Source organism: Sphaeramia orbicularis, chromosome 1, assembly GCF_902148855.1.
Source record: "Sphaeramia orbicularis chromosome 1, fSphaOr1.1, whole genome shotgun sequence".
Lineage (NCBI taxonomy): Eukaryota > Metazoa > Chordata > Actinopteri > Kurtiformes > Apogonidae > Sphaeramia > Sphaeramia orbicularis.
Genome location: NC_043957.1, coordinates 39,572,129 through 39,597,924, shown reverse-complemented (window position 1 = coordinate 39,597,924; position 25,796 = coordinate 39,572,129). Strand labels below are relative to the sequence as shown.

At 38.5% G+C, this 25,796-nt stretch overlaps 1 protein-coding gene across 1 annotated transcript in view; it reads right to left on the bottom strand.

Moving 5' to 3' along the window:
• grin2bb (glutamate receptor, ionotropic, N-methyl D-aspartate 2B, genome duplicate b) overlaps positions 1–25,796 on the bottom strand; it is a 102,244-nt gene that overhangs the window by 62,159 nt on the left and 14,289 nt on the right. Inside the window, 1 exon segment of the mRNA XM_030147306.1 lies at positions 17,375–18,076. Within this exon segment, the coding sequence (XP_030003166.1) occupies positions 17,375–18,076 (702 nt within the window).

Here is a 25,796-nt window from a genome sequence, read left to right as displayed (position 1 = left end):
GCTTAGTGTTGAGTTTTGTTGTGATTGCAGTTTTCAAATTACTTCTTTCAGATGAAGCTGCAGGCGCCAAATTCTCCATATATTTTCACATTGACCGTGACAGTCTGCAGGCTGGGACCACCCACTCATCTACATGAACACACACATACTATATATAACAAATACAAGCTAACACGGCCTGACAGAAGTGGACTGTATATAACGCCACGTTTTCTGTATATACTGAGGCAGAGGGGGTGGTCATGCCTGTAATGAATTGCATGTGCCCCATCTCTGCAGTGGTAGATGGCTGATGATTCAACATAATGAGGTCTCATCGTAACAAGAGACAGAGTCACTGCTCCATCAGAACAAAGCGTCCCTGAACATCATGCCACCCCGCCCTCCCCTATGGCACCATGACAAAAAAGCACTGGTTCAAATATCATACATGCTCCAAAGATACTATTTGGGTTTGACAAACACGGCAAAGACAAGAGTTTAATTTTAACTGTCATTAACAAGTTAATTAAATAAAATTAATGAATTAAATTTTTCTGCCACCAAGAAACGGTTCCCATTTTTTATGACATCCTTTACAAGTTATGTCGTCTTCTCTAATGATGAAGGCATGACACTTTATTCTCAGAGGAACTTTTCTTGTGAAACAAAATTAATGTTTCTTGTGAGATGAGAAGAGATTCTGGCTATGGCTATAAAATGATACAGGAAAACTTGGCATAAAAGTGACCTAAGGTGCATGAAATTAGTATAGTTACAGTAGTTGTTATTAGGGCTGTTGAGATACTGAAATTTTAGATGATGATAAATTGTTGTAAAAAATGACAATTACAACTACAATTTATCTTTTGGGTTTTTTCTGTTCATTTTATTCCAAAAGTATAGTATAAGGATGGCATATGCAATACACCTAACAAGAAAAAATAGCCATTTACTGTCGCTGAAATGCTGAAGCATATAAATGAAGCATGTTTCTTTCAGCTGTTTAGACTTATTTTATATAAATAAATAAAAGCCTGATAATGACAGGAACTGACAGAAGTTAAGAATGTCAAGCTGAAGGCGGCCAAATGAGATGATGTCATTAAAAGAGGAACAAACAAATCTCACACAGTGGAAATACTAACATCTGCTACATGTCAATGGAGATGATTATTACTATTATGCAAAACAACTGCAGTTTGCTCAAATACTCACAATAAGACCTAGTTGCTATGGCTAAATTACCATATTTCATTGCTACTTTTGGTGAATCAGACCACAGCTCACAACACAGACTGAAAATAAAGTCAGTGGGACAGATACAAGGATAATTTCATTTCATTTTGATTCATTTTTTCAAAAGTTGGAGATTCTTTCTTTGGTGCTACAGGCTATTCAGGGATTCAGAGCAAATTGCAATGTGGGATAGGTAGCCTTTGTATTCAAACTGTTCAATTCCACTTCCTCTGAAAAGCTGGAAATCAGGTGACATCAGAGAAGTGCACACTATTAGAGGCGTTGTACGACAGCTTTGTATGACAATACGTCTGTATCAGTGGCCAACACATTTAGCTTTGTAATCTCACTGATGCTTCTCATCATCTGTGCTATACAAATATGCAGCAAATATATCCTCCTTTTGAGCTTGCCAATCACCTGCAGTGCTCTGCTTACTATCTACTGGAAATATATGTGACATGAAGGTGTGCCAACCTTTCTGGGCTCCTTCAAGAACAGGTGAGTAATGGTTAACTTCATACTCATTAACTCACTGGAGGAGAATGAATCACATTACTATTATTTTCTGTAAGCACTTGTATTTTTCCCTCAGTGTGTCAAAAATCCCAGATCTGTCAAATGATTTGTCATTTCTTGTAATTATACAAAGGTAGTAGCTTTGAAGGGTGAGAATTTGAGCTTTGAGGCTGTACTTGGGGAGCACTGGCTTACTTTGATGCAGAATAGGAGAGAGAGATGAAAGAGAACAGAGAGAGGGGAAGATGTAGTGTAAAGATAGAGAGGAAAAAAGAACAGGAAGACAGTGAGGAATCTGCATAAAGACAGAAAAAAATAAAGAAATGGAGAGGCAGGCAGCACATATAAAGCTTAACAGTTGAGTCTGACACTCCCCACTAGTATGTGTTGAATAAACAGACCAGTGTGTGATAACACTCCACAGGGGGTAACAGCTGCAGCGTCACATCACCTCTTCACCTTCACACTGCTATCATCAACCTCTTACAACCACTAAACCTCTCTTGATAACTAGACTCATAGAAAGGGCTGATGCCGACTCCAGATGTCACAATTTAACATTCTTAGCACCTTCATTGGGCCGGCTCTGATCATAAAAATAGGATTTTGGGCTGTTGGTCACCATCAGTTTGAATAACTAGAGGTTTAAATCTTCACTAATCTCGTGATTATGGCCTGTGTTTACCTTGTACTATCAGTTAATACAAGCCCTGAGGTAAACGTGAATTCCATTTTATTCAGAGTACAATCCCCTCACAAGACTTCAACTGACTATAATATAAGCAGCTGCATCTTTTCAACATGAGTTTCTGTGTGACTCACCTCAGCATGTAAATATTGCAAGAACTAAATATAAATTTGTCTGCTGTGTAGTAGAGGAATGATTATTCACTTGCCTCATGATTTTGGCCCTATGATTCCATTACAACGTCCACATTATAATGTATGTGTACATTAAGATATCTCTACACATACAGTAAAAAAAAAAATATTAGACTATCAAAAGTCATCAATAACAATGGTTATGCAATCAAGTACTAACTCCTGTGTGTATCACGTGACTAAAACAGACAAAAAAAGAAAATATGGAATGCCTAAAAGCACTGTTTTTGTCAGTACAATGCCGTAGCTATTGATGTAAGAACTTAAGTGATTTTGGTTATTATCAAGAAAACCATGGAAAATGGTTAGATATCAGCTCTAAAAAATAAACTCTTATGAACTATTTTTGTTGCTTGTCCAAACAAATGTACCTTTAGTTGTATCAGGCATTAAAATGACCAAGAAATTAAGGAAAACAAGGAGTGGTATTTTTTTCCACAACTGTAGCTGTAAGTTTCAGGCCCACCAAACACTGCTTACTAGTGTTAGCATACATCCACAGTAGCTGACGTTTTTTTTTTTTTTTCGTTTTTTTTTTCAGGCTTTCTGTGCACTTGCATTTCAAATCCCTTGTACTAAATATAGAATGTAGCCCTGGGGGTTGAGAGCCACAGATATTTAGTACATGAGGTATAATGTGGTAGATTCATTTTATAATTCCATCATTGTCATTGTTTAGCTGTCTCAGCGACAGTTTGGAGACTCGGTTCACTGCAGAGTGACAGCTGATGGCTCTGTGGCTGGCAAATGTGTAACAACGGTGTCCAGACAAATGACAGAAGTTTCCTGAAACTACTGCACACCCTGTATATATTCCGCCTCAAAGGGCTTATTCATTGCATGGCTTCAAGTGTACGGCTCATGTTGTTGTAGACTCAGCAGGAGGCCTGGGCACTGCGTAGCACAAGAGTAGAAAATCAAGCCAAGGCTTATTAGAGAGGAGCGTGAGTGAATGAGTGCCACTCACTGGGCGTCACTTCTCACCGTAGATAAAGACCAGTGAACCTGACGTGTCAGCCTTCACTACTGGAGAAGCTCAGCAGCTGTCATAGACAGATATTACATCCTATCCTCCATCAGTGACACAAACAGACTGAAACATACAATCACACACCGGAGAAAACATGCAGCACAGTGCACAGGCTTGTGAAGACATTGAGACCAATGCATGACCCATGTTAACATCTGTCAATTATGTTTTTTGTAAATGTTTCTGTAAAAAGAGCATGATTTAGTATGTATTTATGTGAGTGGAATGACCATGAACTGTAGTTCTTCAAATCCTCTTGTCCATGTGTTGACGTGTCCTTCAGCCACACACTGAAAATTAAAGTGTTACTAAAGAAAATATTGCATTGGACCAAATACTGAATGCAATGGGTTTAAGTCCTTGCAACTGCCTGCTTTTTTATGAACAATGTACTTTTTATAATGAACAGGTGTGTTGCAATGAATAAATAAAATTAATTCTTAATGCTACAATTTAAACCTGCCCAAGTGCTAAACACTAAATAATGAACCTGCTATAACTACATCCAAAGGCAACAAAATCTACCTGTGAACTATCTATCCATCTACTAACTGGGGAGTGGGATTTAATTTAAATTTTCTTCTTCCCACTCCTTTTTGAGCAATACCTATTGAATTTATTTTGTTTTTAGGCTACTAGTGTGCATGGCAATTGCTATATTGTCTTGATCACCTCTGTTTATTAATGTATTTGCTCTGATATTAGTTCTTTGTACACAAAAATGTTTTTTTTTTCTTCTGCTCAAAACAAATAAATGAATGGAATGGAATGGAACTAACCTGTGATATTTCATGTGTTTAGTCAGTACAAAAACAATGGGGTTGTTGGTTTGGTTGTACACTGGACTATTTCTTGCCAGTGAAGGCTTGGTTTTGATCACATTCAGAATACAAGATTTACAGGGCATATAATTATACATAACCATCTCTCAAGGTTGTTGTGTGTCCTGATATCTTGTCATTTTAACCACTGTGTTTCATACCTCGATGGAAGTTCACAAAGCACTCCATTATTCTCAAAATCTGATCATAATTAGGGTACTCTTGCATACTGTAATGCATACACTGCAACCAGCAGAGACTCCAGATGAGCAGGAAAATAATATTGTTCACAAAGATTGTTCATAGACAGTAATGTTGAAGTGTGCATATTTGCTGGTTTGTGCTTTAAACACAGGGCCCAAAACTGAACAGCCTATGCCCTATCTGGGTCGGTAGTTAGCTCAGATGCTGTAGATGCAGGCTCAGTAGCTGCATCTTTCGACTTATGTTTGCAGCAATTTCTCTCCTCAACTCCAAATCATTCTGACAGATGTTATGTTCTGTCTCACCAAAAGATCATTGTCAGCCTACCAAATTCCTTTCTCCTGTTTGCAGCTATCATGTCAACTTACCACATATTTGCCACAAAATTGATACCAAATAGTCCGAGGGTAGCAGGGGGTTTATCTTATCATATGAGTGGCCATATGTTGTGAATGCATGGAAAATGTACCTTGGACTCTGTTTCATAGGTAAATGTTTGGATGATGGGTGTGGATGAATGTAAAAATGATTTTACTAAGTCATCGTGTCGTTTACAGTGTGTTTTGCATGCATGTTCATACTGCAGTGACGAAGAAAAAAACACATTTTTCAGCATTTCATCATATCTGGACCTCTGGACTCTGAAGAGCTGCATGGGAAATGTTAATGTAAGAACAAACTTTCCTTCCTGCACCAAAATGTTTCTTTGCCGAGCTTTGCTTCTCTCTCTCTCTTCCCTTATCTCAGTCCCAACAAATGGAGGCTCACTGATGAATGTAAATGACTGCCCTCCTCTGCTCCATGCAATTAGAACAAACTCAACCTTTCTGCCTGTTTGGGATTAAATACCCACAAGTCAGCCAACTCTCTCTGTATTTAAGAGCCCTTCTTCAGCCTGATGCAAAACCATGAAAACCACCACATTATGTGACATTTTTTTTCTCTACTGGCTCTTATCTTGAAATCTTTTATCTTTCACTGACTGTTTTTTTTTCTCTGTGTATTCCCTGAACATAAAAAGCACTACATGATAAAGCTCAAATTCATGAACAATGGCACCAGAGCTCCCTCTAATATGTGCAGAAAAAATCCCTTCAACACAGTGAGAGTTTGTTTTAACTTCGAACCCCTAATGGCCCAGAAAGCTAAAAATTGTGGGCGGGTCAACTGAAACTTTTTCAGGCAATTGGGACGAGGACTGCCTTGAGGATGGGGCTTGGAGAGCTGTGACAAATGAAATGCGCAGGAATACTGTAAAGGAAAAGAGAAGTAGATAGTACTGTTACTAAAAGTGGTGAGTGTTGTGTAATCGATGTATGCACACTTGGCAACAATACAAGATTTCTTTACTACTGTTTTAAAATGATGCACCTAGGCTTTAGTGAGGGAATGCTGCATGATTTGATGCCATAACCGAGACATCTGTCAGCCTTAATATGTTCAGTCCCACTGGCAACATCCTGATGTTCTTCTTTTTAAACAGCTCAGATGGCAGCTGTGATTGGCACATAAACAGAATAAAACCGAAAGCAGCAGTCCATCACTCAATGTGATCAATGCGTCTTTTTCAAAGGTCACGGGAGCAAGTTCTTTGTCAGTCAGCGATCACAACAAATCTACTAAACAACAAAATACATTGTATGGCTATGCCCTCCAAAAGCCATAAGAGGGATTCAACCCTCTCACCAGGCAAGAATATCAATACTGGACCACTGTGGAAACCCCTGGTTTAAGTTCAGTGCCAATATTTTTAAATATTGTAAATATTAAATATCCACAGCACGCCACATGAAGGGTAGCAAGCATAGTGCATAAACTACACTTAAAGGAGGGAATATACTCTTCAGGTAAAGGAAAGATTGTGGTCACATACAGAACAAACAGATTTAGCAAGACAAATACAGACTCTATTTTAACTCAGCACATTTACTTTTGTAATTTACAGGAAATACTACTTACTGTAACGACATTTAATTCTGTCAGTTGTGTGATGGAGTCTAGTACCTTCTTTTATGGGCAAATGTCCTTTGTGCCTTTGAAAATGCTTATATGTGGTCAAACTAAAATGGTTGGTTTGATTAATTTTTACTTCAAGTTCCTCTGTACTAAAAATTAAAATCTTACTCTGTTGTGCAGTTAAAACAGTGTTAGAAGGTTTTCACAATAATTTGCTGCTGAAGAAAAGTATCTGTATTCACCAAAAATCTCAATTGAAAGGCTTTTTGTGTGATTAATCTGCATTTATATTTTTTGAGCTTACTGTTATATAGCATGAAAAATGTCAAAACACAAAAAGCTATGTTTCCACTGAATTAGGTCAAATTTTCTGACCTTCCAATCAACAAAATGTCCTCCAGTGAATCCCACTGTGGAGACATTATTGTGCACACATTTGGCCTGCTGATCACCCCTGTTTTCAGCCATCCTGTTTTATATGACAAGGACACAAAATTATTAAGACAATAAACTGAAGGACGACATGTGGAGTAGCATCACCAAACAAGTGGGCAATCAGAAAGGGGAGAATCTCATGTAAAATGAATATCATATTCATTGAAAAACAGCAGCCAGCTTTTATTGTGCTTTTCACCTGAACACTGCACATAAACAACCCAAGGTAAAATAAGAAACTGAAACACACATATTGGAGTACACACACTTTATGTGAGTGCTCCAGATGATGATGAATCATTTTTTTCTGAAGAATGATCTGGTGCAAAGCTATCCGGACCTTCTATTTAACAAATGTTGTAACAGCTGCAAATTCAGATCATCACTGGTACGAGTAGTTGTGATGCTAAAGATGTGCCTGTAAGTATTTTGCAGTTTTGTGTTATTTGTCTTACTTATGTGCAGGATTTTGGAGCCAAGTGTAATTTTAAAAACACAATGCAGAAAACCTTCCAAAATAAATAACATACTGTGTTTTGGTAGCACAGAAAAGCTAATCTTGTTGCACTTGAATCATATGCCATCTTTACCAAACTTAATAGGATTAGCTGGTAATTAGGGCTCATATGCTGGCATGTTAAAAGGCCAGATAGTTACTGCTGGCAGAGAGAAACCAAGAGAGGCTCCCAAAGCCTTCTGACAACCTGTTGTAACCAAGTGCAATGCAGAGAAGTCTCCTGTGATCTCCAAATTACTCACCCCTTCCATGCACAGCACAGCCACTGATAAAACGACCTCATTATATGGAGTGAAAGACAAGGAGGGAGGAAAAGAGAAAGTGAGAGGAAAGGATCTGCGGCCCTTTAGAAGGGCACAATTAAAATTTTGAAATTTATAAAGGGAAAAATGAGAGCGCAGAAAAAGCTCCTTGTGTGAGTTTAGATTGAATTCATAAGATATCAAGGTTGGCGCCCCATTCATAAACAGTTTAGGGTGTCAGTCGAGAGATCAGTGCACTAAAAGAGGAAAAGTGGGGGCAGAGGTGGGAAAAGCCTGAAAAATAGGATGTGATGGAAGAGAGAGTGGGATACCGGCTTCACACCTTCTTTGACCTCAACCTCAATTGCAGTGTGTTTGAGTGTGTGGTACAGTATGACGAGAAAATCTGTCTCATCTGGGGAGAACTCTGAAAACAATCTGAGAGTGAACTACTGCCAGGATACAGCACTGACATGACAAACATTTAGCGCCACAAACTGGGAAATAAAACAATCTAAAAATGGGACAGTGCTACAATTTATGTCAATGATAAGCTTTCGGACATTTTTACTCAATGTGTATGGATCTCTGTTAGCTCACTGGAAGGCAAGTATTAGTACCAAAATGGTTGTGTAAAAAAACAAACTATGTTGAGAGTCTCTACAAAACAAAAATGGGAACTTCATGATGCATTTTGGTAAACCTCATAAACTCCTTCACATCTATATCACTTTTTAAGTAGACTGGCTTCATGGTGTTGTAAATTCAGGAATCAATGCTCAAATGTTTAAACTAAAAAATTTTGCATTTCTCTAATCTTCCTCTGCTTAAATATATAGAGATCTACAATTTCTGTTACATTTACGATATAAATTTGTGTCTCATGGTAATAAACATTAACTAATGAATCCTTTTTGTTTTGGCTTCAGGCATTACTGGGATACTGTTCCAATGTGGCCCCTTGGTGTGCCACATGAGAGCTAATTTCAGAAAAAATATGAACAGTAGTCAGTGACCAAAGATAAACATTTTCTCCATCCTGTTTGTCACCATTCACACATAATTGTCTATTTAAATGTTAATTTTACAAGCCAAAAAAGTCACAGTTTGTGGCAAAGAAAGTAAAGAAACAGCTAATAGTAGTCCCTTTTATGGATTCATGATACTTTGGGTATGACTCAGGTTTTACAGATTTGATGAAAAATTGGTACCGAAAGTCTCCCACACCTTTAATCTTTAAGAGTGAATGTGAAAAAATACAAAAAGTGCGAATATCACTCTAATGTGGTCACAATAAAGCTGTAATGACATCTTAAACAACTCTGAATTGGTCACGGAGAAAGACAGTTAGGACAACTTTTGGGTGTGTAGTGTTTCTACTTATGCATTTTCACAGTCTGATAGTTCAGGAGTTTTATCACAAAATGTGACTTCTTGACCTGTAAAATTACCTTTTAAACAGATGAATATCATATGTGTAAATTATTGCATAATTCAAAGAGGATAAAAAAAATTACTCGTCTCTTGCCACTGATTATAATAGTTTCTTTTTTTTTTTTTTTCCAAAATAAGGTCTCATGGGGTTAAACTGGATAGAGTGGGACTTCAGCTCACCACATTGATACAGTGGGAAAAAATCTTGAAACAATATTGTGATCATGTTTTTTGCCACATCTCTTCGCCTTTCTTGCAACTTCAACCTGCTGAATAATCGTCCCCTACAGTAACTTGCTCCCTTTTCTTCATGACAATCTGGCAAAAATCAGAACACATAATGGGATGTGAAATGGTCTGGCCATTTAAAAGTGAATCACTAAACATACTGTAACAGCTTTGAACCTGAAGATATGTATCCCCACAAAAACAACCATGGATGTCGTCACAGTTTCTTTCCACTGTCAGAGAAGCTGCTTCAGGCTTTGTGGTTTTGTGACACTGCAGCTTAAAGTGAGCGCTGATGATTTTAGCTTAGAGAGAGAGAGAGAGAGAGAGAGAGAGAGAGAGAGAGAGAGAGAGTGAGAGAGAGAGAGAGAGAGAGAGAGTGAGAGAGAGAGAGAGAGAGAGAGAGAGAGAGAGAGAGAGAGAGTCCTTGTACCTACATTTAGCTGCAAACAACCACAAGTATGACATTCTAAGGAAGGAATTCTGCTTTTGAGCATATATTTTCCCCATCAGACCAAAATCCTTTGGACATTTACTGGGTTAAATGTATGGCAGAGCAGGGAAATAGGAACATCAATCAAGTACAGACTGCAACAGTATCTCACTGAGACAGAGTGAGACAGTGAGTGTGAAGCTCTGATGGGCTGGGATTAGTTTTACAGGGAGAAGTTGTGTAAAGTAATCATTACCGAAGTATGTCTGTTGTTTTAGTCCCATCCAAATCTGGTCTGTTAAGATTTGAATTCATTCTGCATGCCTATAAAGAAATAATTCATCTTACTGACATGTCCAATAAAAATAATCAAAATGAAGTAGCTTTGTCAGAAGTAAAAGCTGTGAGTCTGACAAAAACACTGCATGACTTCAATTAAGGAAGGATCAGTGGTTCAAATTAAATCAAAATATGGCATTCAGCCCAAACTGACAGCAGATCCAACTTTACACGAGCTTTACTCTCATAGCCAAGTTTAGTTGTAGCTATTCGTGTGTATCAGCATGAATGGATGGAAAGTTGCATTTGACATATGGCGCTTTTTTGTTGTAGGCAACAACACACAAACACTCATTTGACTGATTAGAGAGATGTCCTGTGCAAATTGTCTATGTCCTGTCTTAATGAGTATGTTTCACATATTTCCTTCAAAACTAATCCTGTGTGAATATGTAGTTTATTACTGTAGTTTATCCCTTTATTATCTTGTCTTTTGAGATTTGTCCTAAGTGCAAAACAGGGCATTACAGAGGCTGTCCATTGTCCCCTCATGTACAACCACCAAGCATAATGGAATACATAGTGCATGCTGGATGAAAGGAGGGGACTTATGAAGCCACAAACTGGGAGTGAGTACAATAGGATGAGAAAACAGAGTGTACCCTCGGCTCAGACAATCATGTCATCTGCAGCAGAATAGTAAGCATGTATTACTACCACTTGGTCTGGCTAATGTCAAATATTGAACTTCAAAGTGACCAAACCGATCTGCAGGATAATTCACTTTGCTGCTCGTGTCTGTTATATTAAAAGTCCTCACACATTACTGTACAAAGGATGCCTATTTTAAGACAGAGAGGGTGTATAATTGTAGTAATCAATCAAGGAGTCGTGAATCAGTTTTCACTGACAGAGCGCTTTGTCTGTAGAGCAAAAGGAGTTTTTCCTAAAGGGGAGCTATAGCAGTTTGTTCTCAATAATAGTGAGCCACAGCAATGGAGTCCATTCATCCATGACTTTTACTATTGACCATCTGACCAATAATTTTTCACCCCAACATAGATTTCTGTTAAATGAACTGTTCTGTGCTGCATGGTTACAAAAAAAACTCCTAAGCTGTGTGGAATGGAAAAGAACAACAACAACAAAAAATCTACTTTAAGGAGAATGGACCGTTTATGAGAAATGGTATCAACATGCTCTGCGCCTCTAGGTGCCTTGTTTGCAGTGAAAACAACTGCTGTAATCTCCCCAAACACAGGGGGAAAGGGCTATTATCATTGAAACCCAGCATGCTTTACGTGTCACCACACATGCACACGTGCACAAAAGCAAACACACACGCAGCTTAAGTCCCGACAATAGATCTGGAAGACCTCATTAGTCTCCAGAGCTGGAGTTGAGTGTGGGCCTAGGCCAACTCCGTCGTCCTATTATGCCAATACCAACACATGGCACGGGAAGACTTAATGGCTAAATGGAAGTGTGCAAATTGTTTGGTGCATAATGGGCCTACCTGCATCTGTCACTGGCTCACTGATTCATTATAATGGTGTACTGGAAAGGAAAATAAAGCCACAAGAGCTGAGAGGTACCAGGATAGTATGTTGAACCAAAGAATGGAGCAGCGTGAAGCATGTGGAATAATGTCATTTAAAGATTAAACGTCATAAAAAGGACACATGTGTTCAGTGTTGTTATAAAGGCAAATCTAATTGCTAAGTGACCAGATATAGAGAAACCAAGTGGTTTGCCCTACATAAAAGCCTGAAGTAATGGACTTCAAAGCACAATAGATTAGACATAATTGTGAACCGATAAGAAATGGACTCACTAAACCTGAAGGGAATTGAGTTATTGATGGGGGAAAATCACCAACTCCCTCTCACTGTATGCACACAAGCATATGTGCACATCAGTGTACGCACATGCAGGGAAGTTCATACAATCCTCTCTCGTGTCACTACAGGCTTCATCTCACTCATATCGCTCTGTGACACTTCCAGTTTCTGCAGCACTCAGTGGCACTTTTACGCTTCTGTTTTCAGTATTAATTTTCATTTCAAAGATACCAACACTGTATGGAAGATTGACTTTAACTCACATCAGTTAACACAAGGAAATGAACCAACAGCACTGTTCACAGAGCCATCACAGTTGATCACCATATTCGCAGAATAAAACTTTTTAGAAATTCAATTGTAAATGCTTTACAATAAAGAATCAACATCAAACAAGTGGTGCCAGGCACAACAAGCCCCGGCCCTCACACGTATTGCAGCCTATTTTGGCATTGATCCAGCTGATGTCATCATGTGTATACATGTGCTGATGTCAATATAGCATCTGTCTCTATTTAAGTGCCAAGTCTGAAGTAAATTGAAACAAAATTGATGTTTTTACAGACATTCAAAATTTCACTATAACCCAATTTGGTATGAATTCAACCAATAGTTTTGCTGCTAAAGACATGTGAAATTTTGCCCATTATAAGTAAATAGGGGGAAAAAAAATTTTAAATTCATAAAAAATTTTAACTTTGACCTATTTTTCCCAAAATGTAATCAGATTTATTCTGGCTCACTGGCAATCTATAAACCCAATTTGGTATGAATTCAACCAATAGTTTTGCTGCTAGAGTGTTAACAAATAAAGAAATAAACCGAACCAAAAACAACAAATACGTAAATGAATTAAGTTGCAGAAAAATTAACCACTTAACTTAAAAATGAGGTGCAGTGTCAATGTATATATAATTGTTTAAAAAATCATGTTAGCCTCTGACTTTATTTAGACAGTGTTCATCCATGTGTGATCTTAGAGAATTACCAAGGCCTGGGCCACATGTTAATTTAGTTCATTTAGACAAAACAACCGTTTGTCTTTTCCTGACTAGCACTTGTTTTGCAATTCCTCTTCAATGTACCCTTGCTTGAGATATGCCACAAGTCTAGGGGATTCAGTTCTGGAGATGAAACACAGAACTATCTTTCAGACAGACCTTGTTTTGTTTTGCTTGTTTAAGGCTGAGACCCAAGGAGGCAATGCTTTGAGTTTGGATTCGTTGATCATTGCTGTATGACTGCTACTCTTTTCTCCTTCTTGCAAGACTAAGACTAAACCACTTCAGTTTGATTCGCATCCTGAGTTTGCGTGATATTTTTCTACGTACAATGCTCATTGTGCTGTTAATGTTTCACTGTCAGTATGATAAGAAGTAGGGCTGGACCTGAATGGCTGACTATTGAAATACTGGTTACAATAAGGTGATTCCTGTAAAAGTATCCACTAGACCAGGGGTTCCCAAAGTTGGGTATGTGTACCCCCAGCAGTACTTGGAAGAAGCCCAGGGGGTACTTGAAACTCTGGGGGAAAAATACATTAAATAAGTCAGCATGTACCAAATACAAAATAAATAATGAGAATTAATGCTGAAATATAAAACACAATCAATACATTCATATAATAGTTTTATTGTCAATCATCTTGTTTAAGCTTTGGTAACATTTTAAGAACATTTCAGTTTTATGTCATTAAAAATTAGTTTATTTGAGTAGCTAACAAATTATTTTTTGTTGATGAAAGGTTCATTTATTAATTAATCATCAATTTATTTTTTTTATCAGTGAAAGACGGCACTTTTCAGTTCATATTTTGCACACAAAGTTTACTCTAAAAAATTAGTTATGTTTTATATAATACAGTTAAATATATGTTCTTTGTTTATAAAGTTTTGAATATATAAACAGACACCTTTGGCACAGGAACAAATTTTGCCAAATGTATTTTCAATCAAAAATGTTGAAGCGAGAGTTGGGGGTACTTGGCAAAAAAAAAGGATATTTCAGGGGGTACTCCACTATAAGAAGTTTGAGAACTACTGCACTAGACAATCTTCATTTCATCAGGCTAATTTAATCTGAGTAGTGCATCTTGTTACACACAGGATTAGAGTGTTATCTTCAGCCCGCCAGCCCAGCATCACTGTGAGTATAGCGCTAAAAGTGTTCTGTTTGTTTGCTTTAACCTGAAGAATTTGGTGTGAAGTGTTTGCTCGTGCTGTACAGTCATGATGATGGATTCAAAAGACATTCCGTTCATGCTGAGCTGTAAATACCTGTGAATCTGACCTACGGTGTGTCTGGATATCAAATCAACGTGTCTGAGATGTCATTAGTAAAGTAGTGAAAGTATTATTCTCATTTTGCCAAGTTACATTGTTGTTACGTATTATCTTATGTATAATTTAAATGTGTGTTTGGTAGTTGAAGTCATGATTACAAGCCTGTGAATCATTCAGATAAGAGTGTGAAGACTGTCTGACTTACGCATCAGTCTCTTAATGGGGCATTCAAATTTATATCGCTGCTAAGCTCTGAATATTCACTGTCAACGACGGGCACAGCGCCAGAGAAAAAGGCATTCGGACCAGCCCTAGTGTCACCACCCTCAATGTTGCATGATAGTGCAGCTTTTTGGCCTTGCAGAACAACATAAAGGAGTTTTGGTGTGTTTTATTTTTATTTGTTGTTCTTTTTTCATTGATGTTTTTCTTTCTATGCTCAGATATACAAAAAGGGTCCAGATATAGAGGTCTGTCATGTTTTGACACGTTTTGTGATTTACGATTTGACAAGCAACACAACCTTCATGTATTAATTGCTACAGCAGCAGAATAAAATGCAATACATTTCATCTCCCCATTCTCCCCTCTCAGTCTATTTATTTTTCCTTTCTGACTCTTTCACCTCCTTTCTACTCAAATGGCCCTCTACTCTAACTAGGTCATTATAATCCTGTTCCTTTTCTCTATTAGCTCTGTTTGTCTTACTCAGATAGAGCAATTTTTTCCCTCTCCCACTCTAACTGCTTTTATACAGTACGTAGAAAGAAATATATAAGCAAGTGGTTGCCATGCCAACCGTATCCACCGCATTCATGCCTCGTTCTGCCAGTGTGTGTTTTTTAATGTGTAAGTGACAGAGAACAAATAAAGAGGAAGAATAAAGGTTTAAGCAAGCGAGCCAAGTGAACGGTAATCACTGAGAACAGGGAATAATACTGAGATTTCCTCAAAAACTGTGCTAACCATCAAATGATGCCTCACGCAGCTGCGCTCCACTGCTCCTCATATGTGCTCTGTTCCCTCAGCAGCACTTTTACATGTCTGTTGTCTATGCTTTCCCTCTTGTCACTCTCAGTTTGTGCCCTCTGTCTCTCTGTCAGCTGCAAAATGTGGTAATTATATGTTGAGCCAAATCCTCTTCCTCCTCCACTCCCACACAAGTTGTGCTATTTCATAACCTTCACCCCTCTTCCTTACTTGTTTACTGTCTTGCATTCTCCTTCTTTACAACAACTCTTTTTTTTTCTTCTTACATCTGACACATCCTTTGTTCACTACTGCAACTATCTGTAGTAGTGTACCACAGAAGAAGGAGACGAAGACGGAGAAGAAGGAGAAGAAGAAGAAGAAAACACCCTGTAGGCTTCAGAACTTGACACAGCTTTAAGACCATTCAAGTCCTATTGTTGGGACACTGACACGGTTCTCTTTGAACAGTGGCTCTCATTTACTTGCTTCATTATTTAGCCTTAGAAATACCCCTGATTCACAGGGCTCTGTGCATCAACAAGTAAATCCTATAGATCCTATTTTCAGATTATAGCTGTCTTGCTGCTCTAAAGTTGCTTGTTATCCCACCATAATTACAGCACTGTGTCAAACTCATCCAGTTTTTCTAATTAGGCCATTATACAAGTAAATAATGACACAGACATATCCCCTCACATTATACACTAATAATACGCACAAATGTATTCTGCAAGACACTCCACAATCTAATCAAACCAGCTACTGTGGTGTAACAGTGAAGTCTCAGACATGTGCAGGGTTTGAGCTTGAATTACTGCTCTCTCAAAAATCCCGTATTCCATGTACCGTGGTTAAGCCTATAGTGATTAAGACCACTGCTCCACTGTTTACATTAGAAAAGATTTTGCAATTTGTAAAACATAATCATGGATATTTCCAACTCCTGACAGGGTGAAAGACACTGCTATGCAGTTAGTCATCCTGTACATTAAGTAATGTATGGGCAGGTAGTTTTCCATTGTTTTGTGAAGGACAGTAACATCTTCTATAGCAGGTATAGTACATCTGAATATGTCTGACTAATATTTTTGAGCACTGAGATTTAATTAGCTTGTCCCATAGTTGGAAAAAGTCAAGCTTTCAGCAATGTCCATCGTATTTTTTAAGATAATAGATGGATCATTTTATCTGAAAATAATCATAGGTGATCATTTTACAGACAGACTGAAAAATGATATAGTCAGAATCTTGAAGGGCAACTTCAGAAAATCTCTGACATACCTCTCTGGTGGTTTTTCTAAATGCTGTTGGAGGCCACATCAAAAGGTGCATAAAAAACAACCTCACTGTCCTACAGATTCTACCATTTCTCTGAGAGGGACTGAAACACTGCTAACTCTATCAACTCTGCATTATTTGAGTGTGCATTTCAGTGTCATTGTTCTCTTTATGGATCTCAGATTTGACTTGTTCGTGCCAAACCTCTTATACCCAGATCCCACAGAGATGGTTTTTGACTTGCTATGTATTCTTCTGTTTCATGCTGTGAGTCCTTTTAGAGTTTAGTCGACTCACTGTCAGGAGGTTCAATATGACGTCAGGTTTGCAGGGGAAGTCAATTAGCTGCAAAATCAATCATCAGGGAGAGGCTGGCTTTGAATAAAAAGCAGCACTGTGTGTGAACAACTTGGGCATCTCAAAAAAGACAAAATCCACAATTTTTTTTTTTTTGGAATTACAGTGAAAATACACTAATTCTATGAAAACTGTTCAAGCCTATTATTTGTTATGGTCTTTATTCAAACTGTTCATCACATTACTGTTAATAAAATTCTGCATTCACCCTAAAGTTTGTTGCTAAATCGAATTCAGGCATCCACTACGGTCTGTATAGTCTATGCATAGTTTGCAGTATTTTGAAATATACTCTGCAATGACTGCAAGAACTAGTTATTTAGTCTTTTTTGCAGCTCACATTGTTTTCAGTGTTTATGCAGCGGGGTCAGGTTATTCATTCAGCGTTCATAATTCAAGGTTTTGTTATTTTTCCACCAAGAAAAGTAGCTTTAGAGTTATCCTACCTTGGCAGCCATGACCATGGAAGATCCTCCCCTGATGCCCAGGATGGGGATGTGTGTCTGGGCGGAAATGAAGTCCAGGATCTGAGCGATGGCCTCCTGGTCTGTGTCGTCACCAAACACCACACCTTGCAGTGAATTCCTGGTCATTTGTGCACAGATCCGATTGATGATACTTTTAGGGTCAGTCTCATTCATAGTGACCACCTCAACTTTGGGAGGGTAAGGGATATGGAGGAAGTCCTCTTTCTCAAGTCCAGCCCCCAGGGCTACTTCACTAGAGTTGCCCACTAAGATGACAGCAATACTGAGAGAGTTGATCAGTTTGGGGTTGATTGGAGGGAGAGGCTGTGAGCCAGGGGAGTATTGAGGGGGGATGACGACGCCCCTCTGAGTGCTCCCTCCTCTCTGGCCACCTTGTCCTGTTTGCGGACCTCCAGGCCCTGTCCCAGGACCTCCACCCCTGCGAGACTCGCAGACAGGCAGAAGGAGTATGGAGAGGAGGAGCAGAGAGAAGGACAAGGAGAGGACAGGCAGGGTCAGCCGGGACTGAAGATGAGGATGATGGGATGAGTGAACTGGAGGAGGAGGAGGAGGAGGAGGAGGATGCTGAGGGGAGGAGAGGGAGACGAAGCGCTTGTCCTGAAGACGGGAGGGAGAGAAGTGGAGGCTGACAAGCATTGTGGAGGAGTGTAAATGCCGTCCCTGGAAGAAAAGAGAGAAAAGAACCAAAATAATAAATCACTTTCATCCTAAACAACACTTGACCAAAAGCAAAAAAAAAACAAACAAAAAACATGAGCTAGTGACAAACCAGCTTCAAGAATTCTACACATTTCTATAAACCAGGGATTCTTATAAATTAATGTAATTTGCTATTGAAGAATCCGCTACTTTGTTTCCTTTACTTTACAGTATTGGCCGAAGGTCACTGGGTGTATAGCAGATACACACCATCCAGGACTTTGCCATAAGGAGCTGGAGTACACATCCTCATTCTGTATGTTTCTGGTTTAAATACTCTTATATGCGTTGTAAAAGCTGAATACTGCACAAGAGCCACTACATGTAAATTGAGTTTTGCACAGAAAACAAATGCAATGGGCTGCCAAATTTGTTAAAAATCTCATACTGCAATTTGTGAGAACATAATCAAGATTTTTGACTACAATTAAAAAATGGTATCATGAAGCTACTTGCTACTTGCTTACAGCATTTTTGTAGTTATATACTGCAATTACACAGTTGAAAGTTAGGTTAGTTATGCAGCCCTAGTGAGTATTAAAATTTCCGTTCATTTTCATGTAAAACTTAACATGACCAGTTAAAACCAGTTCAAACTTTGATATGAAACATATGTTTGGCTCAGGAATATTACTTGCAGTTGTCAGAAACATACAATGGTTTACAATAGCGCAAAGTTGAAAATAGTACATATTCTAAAGCCTGAACAGTAAATTAGCTATATGAATATATTCTGCTGGCATTTGCTTATCAGTGTTATACTGTACATGCAGTGGCAGCACAAAAATACAAAAATACCAAAGATACACCTTTGGTCATTTATAAATTGTCTGTCTATCCACCTGAGAGCAATGTAAATTGTTTGTTTATCTGAAGGAGCACCTTTGCAGAAAACAGTGTAATTATTACCCCTTTGCTTTTGACACGGTGATAACACTAATGTCAAATGAGAGTATTTTATGAAAGAGCGCAGTGTAGGTCAGGATCTAAAAAATACTGACGATTTCATGTGATAATTGCAGACCTACATAGCTGCATATCAAACCACGCAAACCACACACTGCGAAGCCTGTAAGCTCCCATAGAGCATCAAGTGACAACGCCACATCCATTATACTCTGCTGTGACTTCCTTGGAGGAACCCTGTGGCACACATCAAAGACCCAGAGAGGGAAAGAGATGGTGAATTGTGTGCGTTTGTGTGCACATGTATGAGTGTGTATGTGCATTCTGGAAAAGTTGAGACAGTACTGGGTGCATTTTGACAGATTGACAGCCTCAAAGCTTCATGGACTTGCTGCCAGGCTAAGTGACCATTAGACACTCAGACCGGGTTTGACCGCCTCTCTGTCTCTCTCTCTCTCTTTTCCTCTTCTCCCTCCTCCTGTTCTCTCCTTCCCACACTCCCTCTTTTACTGCTGTTTTCTCCTTTACCCTCCAACCTGTTTTCTTTCCGTTGCTCCCTCCAACCCTCTACCATCCCTCTGCTTCTCTTTGAAGTAGAATGGAGACCTATTATTTACTTTTACTGTCATTATTTACTGCTATTGTATTAGCAGCCAAACAGGCGCAAAGGAGAATGGTATAGAGAGGAAGACGATGGAGAGAAAGGAAAAGAACAAGAAAAAGCCAGTGAAAGATGCAATCAGAGAGAGGTGACAAGCAGGGAGAAACACAATTAGTCATAGCCTGATGTGAAAATTGTAGTTTCTTACTATTTTGTGTGCATATGTGAGTGTATGCTCATACAAAGTGGATCAGAGAACAAATTTAGGCATATTTTCTGCATAGACAAAGGAGAAGAATCTTAATGAGTATATGTTCATGTTCATGCTCATATTCTAAATTAAGCATGGAGGAGCACTTTAGGAGAGGGATAAATGAAGGGCAAGGTAAAAAGGCTTGTTCCTCTTTTTCGCTCACACAACAACACCTTTGGTAATCTTTTATTTATCAAGCAGTGTGTGATCCAGGCAGCACCAAAAAACAAAAAAAAGTCCAAAAGAATCTGAGGAGAAGGAGGGAAGTTGTAAATCAGAAAGAGGTAGGAAGCAGAAACAGAAAGCGAGGAGAAACGGGTGAAATAGGGTGAGGACAGAGAAGAATGTGGAAAACCAGCAGAGGAGGAAATGTGATCTGCACATAAAAACAGTTTGTCTAAAAGGTCTAATTACCAGAGGTTTGTCAGCTTTAATTGCAGGTGCACATGGTAATTGTAAACGAACTGAATTCTCCACGAGGACACCACGAGAGAGAGAGAGAGAGAGAGAGAGAGAGAGAGAGAGAGAGAGAGAGAGAGAAGAGAGAGAGAGAGGAGGAGGAAGCGAGTGGGAGGAAGGCAGCAGAGAGAAGAGGAGAGAGAAGAGGGGGGAGAGGGAGAGAATAAATAGAGACATACACAAAAGAGATGGAGGTGGAGGAAGGAACAGCAATAAGAAACCCAATGGAGGGAGGGAGGGAAGGAGGTGTGGAGGGGCAACACAGCTGAAGAAAGAAAGATAAAAAGAGGACATGATTAGCACAAGATGATAAAAGAAGAACCAAGGGTGGGGAGGAGGTTAAGAACATCTAAAGGAAAAAAGAGAAAACTGTGAAGGGAAGGAAAAAAAATCCTCTTAATATGTAAAAAAAAAAAAAAAAAAAAAAAAAAGAAATCCTGCAAAATGGCTGATAAATCCACTCGACACTGGAGGGAAACTATTAGAAGAAAATTTTTTGAAAATAACGCAAGAAGTGTGACAGTAAACGAGGGAGCAGATAGATATGGAGACCAACTCAGATATGCATTTCTGTATAACAGCAGTGCTCGGTTTCCATAGTAACACTTCAAATATGCCTCCACATAACACCTTGATGGACAGTAAGATACACACTACTTGCACACTCACATTAGTTTATGCAGTACACTACATGCTGTGCGTGCCCTCTCCTAATAATACACAATTTACTTTTATCTAAGCTGGTGCATATTGCTGTGCCAACTCTCACTGACAAAAATAAAATGCTTGTAACATAAAATAAATAGCATGTGCACACCCACAAACACACAGTAGATAAGTTAATGCACTCCTGTAGACAGGGATGATCCAGTGCTCCGCCTTTTAGTGTACCTCACATTAAAAATGAATCTCCAAAAGGGCTACAGGCGAATAAACACAAGAAAAAAATAACACGATGGAGGGAGTGTGCAGGAGCTGGGAGCTTCAGTGACATTTGGACTAATCAGACCTACGTACATAAAGTACTACATCTCTACTGTCATTATCAGCTCCAAATTAAAACCTTTTAAATGGAGGGTGTCAAGAGTGGATCATTTGCTCACATAGAAACATAATAGAACAAAAGTAAACCATCTAATAGTGCAGTAACAAATCTCAGTTGATGGGTGAATTTCTATGCATTTGTGTGCCCATTACAGCACTTACACTGCAATTACAATAACATACGCACTGTAGGAAAAGGACGGATAAGTGGTGACAAGCAGTTACACAAAACACCCACATGTATGTACTGCTTGTGTTCAGCAATTTACTCTTGATGTGACCACCATTCTTTGCTCCAATAACTAGACAGACGCATGAACACAGAAGGGTAGATGGTTTGAGTGTTGATACTGTAGGTCAAGGGCTGTTTGGGTCCACATATGCACACATCTGAGCCCTCCTAATGCGTATATTGCTTTTGTTTTCATGAGATGCGAAGCAGCGTATGAACGTATGCACAAATAAGACTTCCATCCACACATGCAAACACATCAGATGAGGTTCACGTGCAGAGAGCAAGCTCTGGGTTGATCTAAATCATGCCAATAAGGCTGAGGCATCGGTCATATCACTGTTAACATTTACAAAGAGCATTGATCACAGAACTCTGTCAAATGGCACAAACCGCCAACAGAATTATCAGAGCTGCTTGAGCTTCATAACAGCACACACACATATACACTCTGACACTTATGGACTTCCAATCTGCCAATAAAGATTCCATATGATCAATCAAGCCACAAACCGCACATCTTGAATAACTCATACCCTGTCAATTCCCACAGTAATGAATATATGTAGACTTTAATGATCAGGGGTTTTATATCATGCAGTTTATTACATACTACCATGTATCCTGAGAGATGGTCAAAACTGCCACACTATTTAAAACACTCATTATCAAGCTGTACTCTATCTCTTGAGACTTAATGTGGTGCTTTTCAAATTTATTGTGTATAACATAAACTGATAGGCATAACTTGAAGGTCATTTACATCCAGTGGGTGATCAGTTACAGGTAACAGTAGTATTTTAGTCCTCTTCTCAAAGCACACACTGGATTAATTAATAACAAATTATACCAAACAGTATGCTTTAATAAAATATATAAAGATTTTTTTACAGCATTAATGTAATATTAATATTAATATTTTAATTTCATTTAAAGGTCTACACATTCCCTGGAGACATGTCACATCTGAAATATATCATCACTAATTAAGAAACACTGTGTTTAATTAGTTAGAGACTGGTAGACCCTCCAAAGGTGTTTCTTTTCTTCTTTTAAGAATAAACAAATGGCAAAATAAGGTCAGTATTTCTGAGAGAGCTATTTAGAAGAACAGCAGGGAACAATTCAGCATCAATAAGCTTTTATGCAGAGGATTCGCTGTTAGTTATGAGGATGGTACTTAAATTGCTATTTTTCCTTTGTGTACATGAAAAATTTTGTTAATCCAGAGAAAAAATCCAAAGATGTGCAATATTTGGCCAACTGTACTGGTGAACTGTATCATACTGGGGTTTTCAGCAAAACATTCTGTATTTTGGGGGTAGAAATATTACAGCTGACTGAGCTTAAAAACAAGTTTTAAATAGAAGTTGAAGCATCACCTGCATCAAATCTCTGAAGCCGTCTCATTCATTCTGATCTGTCAGTCAGAGCTGTGTGACATTGTTGTGTTCAGTCTGGTAATCAGATGTCATGCTGCTATAATGACTCCCCTGCAGGGGTAGTAGAAGCCGACTCATGTTCTATTTACATCCACTGTAATTATTCAATTCATCCTCAAAAAGTCAGCTGCTGGTGTGAGTTTACAAGATGTACCTGCTTTCCTCTATCACGTGATAACATGTATGAGTAGCTGCGTATTTACGTTTGTCACCTTAGTTAATCATATTTGCACGTTAGCACAACACAAAGTAGTGTTGCTTTTATTTGATCATAAACCAACAAGTGCAAGAGAAAATATTGGAGTAACTCAGTGTGACCATGTGATTCATTTTGGAAGACACCTGAATATCTGCAACAAATTTCACAGATAAATTGATCTTGGTGTTGCAACTAACTGAAACTGTCATGAATTAGTCATCTCATCTGGATAAAATATCAGAAAACAGAAAACATGCTTGCTATCATTTCTGTCTGCCCATTGATCAAATCATCTTTTTTTTTATTCAAAAAGCCATCCAAAATTCAGAGATCATTTGTGTTTATTTTCTGGTATGAAGCATTAAATCACATTATTTAGAAAACAACAAATATGAAAAATAGCTCAAATTGATCAAAGTAGTTTTCATCCTGTAACTTTAGTCAGCACTGTGCTTTATGACTTGATTCTATGAAACATGTAACATTACTACAACATAACATTACGACAGTATATCTTTACACAGTCCACTGTATTGAATAACCTGTCAGCTCTCTGGTGTTTTGTAGAAGAGCCACAAATGACAGAAAAAAATCTGTAGTTTATTGAAGAGGGTCTTGGGCGTTTCATTAAGTGCACTTTTGTCCAGTCAAGAATTCTCTCTTTGCTAATTGCACTTATAATGAGACACACTACAGATCTCTACTGTTGCGCTGAGGCTGCCTATGCACTCTAAATAAAATTATGTGGGCTCTTCATTAAAGACAAATGGACGGACATGGCAAAGAACACACAAACAGCCACAGTAGTGCACAAACATGTAGTTTACACAATATAATAGACACACTTGGATGCACAAGAATGAAGAGAACATGGTACTGAGGCAGAATCCATCTATCCCCCAGGGTCTTCATTACCTCATTGAAGCCATTTATTCCACAGAGGTTATATCTCCTGCTCTAGACTTAATTTAGTAGCAAAGTGACGTGTCCCTTTCTGCAGCGATACAGGACCCTTTAGAGCCTCAAAGGGTCTGGACGACCACTTTTTAATGGTTCATGTACACTACAGCTATGTCACTGCAATATGTACAATATGTCACAAGAGTCTGCACAGGATGCTGTTGGTTCCTGACCATTTTTTCTTTTTTACTAAGCTCCACTGTAACTAACTCTGATACAATATGTTAGCCAATTTCATCAGAAGCAGCACATCCTAGTTCATGTGCAATCTTCTCCAAGCGACCTGAAGTCCCTCCAGGGAATTTAACCATCAACCAGCACATTTAGAGCCTGTCGCGTCCTCACTTCAGCGACTACAATGTATTTTTTTCAGGGTTTCTTTCCTGCTCAGAAAAGCTGAGACTTGATACTGGAGTTTTTTTGTCCACTGTCTAAGCCAATTTTGTTTCTACCACTTTAGTGGTGACAAAATTTGAACATTCAACAGCTAACTGTGGGCTACAGCTCTCTTGAGGCTTTAATAGCACGCCCATGGCGCCTAACACTCATGGGACTTGTTGTAATGAGAGAGACCAAGTATCCATTACCGCTATCTGTCTTCTTCTGTAATTCCTTTAATTACCTGAGGCCTCACACCAGTCCGGACTCCTTTTACCTCCGTCAGCACCTGTAGCTGTTACTGCCCACAAGCAAGCCCTCTGTGTCACATCATGTCATTTGATTGAGTACATTTGAGTGGAAATAATACATCTCAACTGTTGTTCAGTGAGAACAGCTGTTAGAGAAAGAATACTTTGGATGTGACACATCTAAGGACTTGCTCCAGAGGGAAAACCAGTCTCCTCAGCGACTCAACAATCACTTCTTAACTGCTTTTAGTTTTGGATCAATCTTAAAATTATTATTTTCACACCTTTCAATCAATTTCTGTGGTATTTTTGTTCTGCAAAGAGTGTATGGTTTATATTTAATGAGAAAGAGTAAGCTCTTGGACCACTCCTGTTTTTCAGTATGTGTATAATGTTAATATCATGTTGTTGAATCTGACATCATAGTGCCATAAACTAATTTCTCGACCCTGTATGGTCATTTAATGTTACTACTTTCTTTAGATTCAAGACATTTATTTGTCCCCGGGAGAACAATTGTCTAGAGAGGTATCAGTTAGGGTTCAAAAGATGATAAATTTATTCATTTAACTCAAACACAGTGTTTAGTGAAATTTTCCATAGTTAGTATTTTACCTGCAGTTAATCAAAATTTTAAGTGTCTTAAATACTGTTTAAGCTTCTGATCTGTTTACAGCCATGCAGTGCTTCACTTTGTGCTCAGCTGTGTGTATTGACATAATTTATTATTTAATTTACCTTCCCCTGAAATGGACAGCACAGAAAACGAACTGACAACTGGATCACAGAGTGTGAAGACATGAAACAGCCCATAATAGCTTTATTCTATATCAGGAATATCCATAAAAATCTGGTTTAGCAGATGCAGTTAATATAAGCTAGTGCCAATTTTTTTTCTCATTTGTTTAAAAATTGTAACTTATCAACTTCATCCACGTCCTCTGCTCTTTACCCTA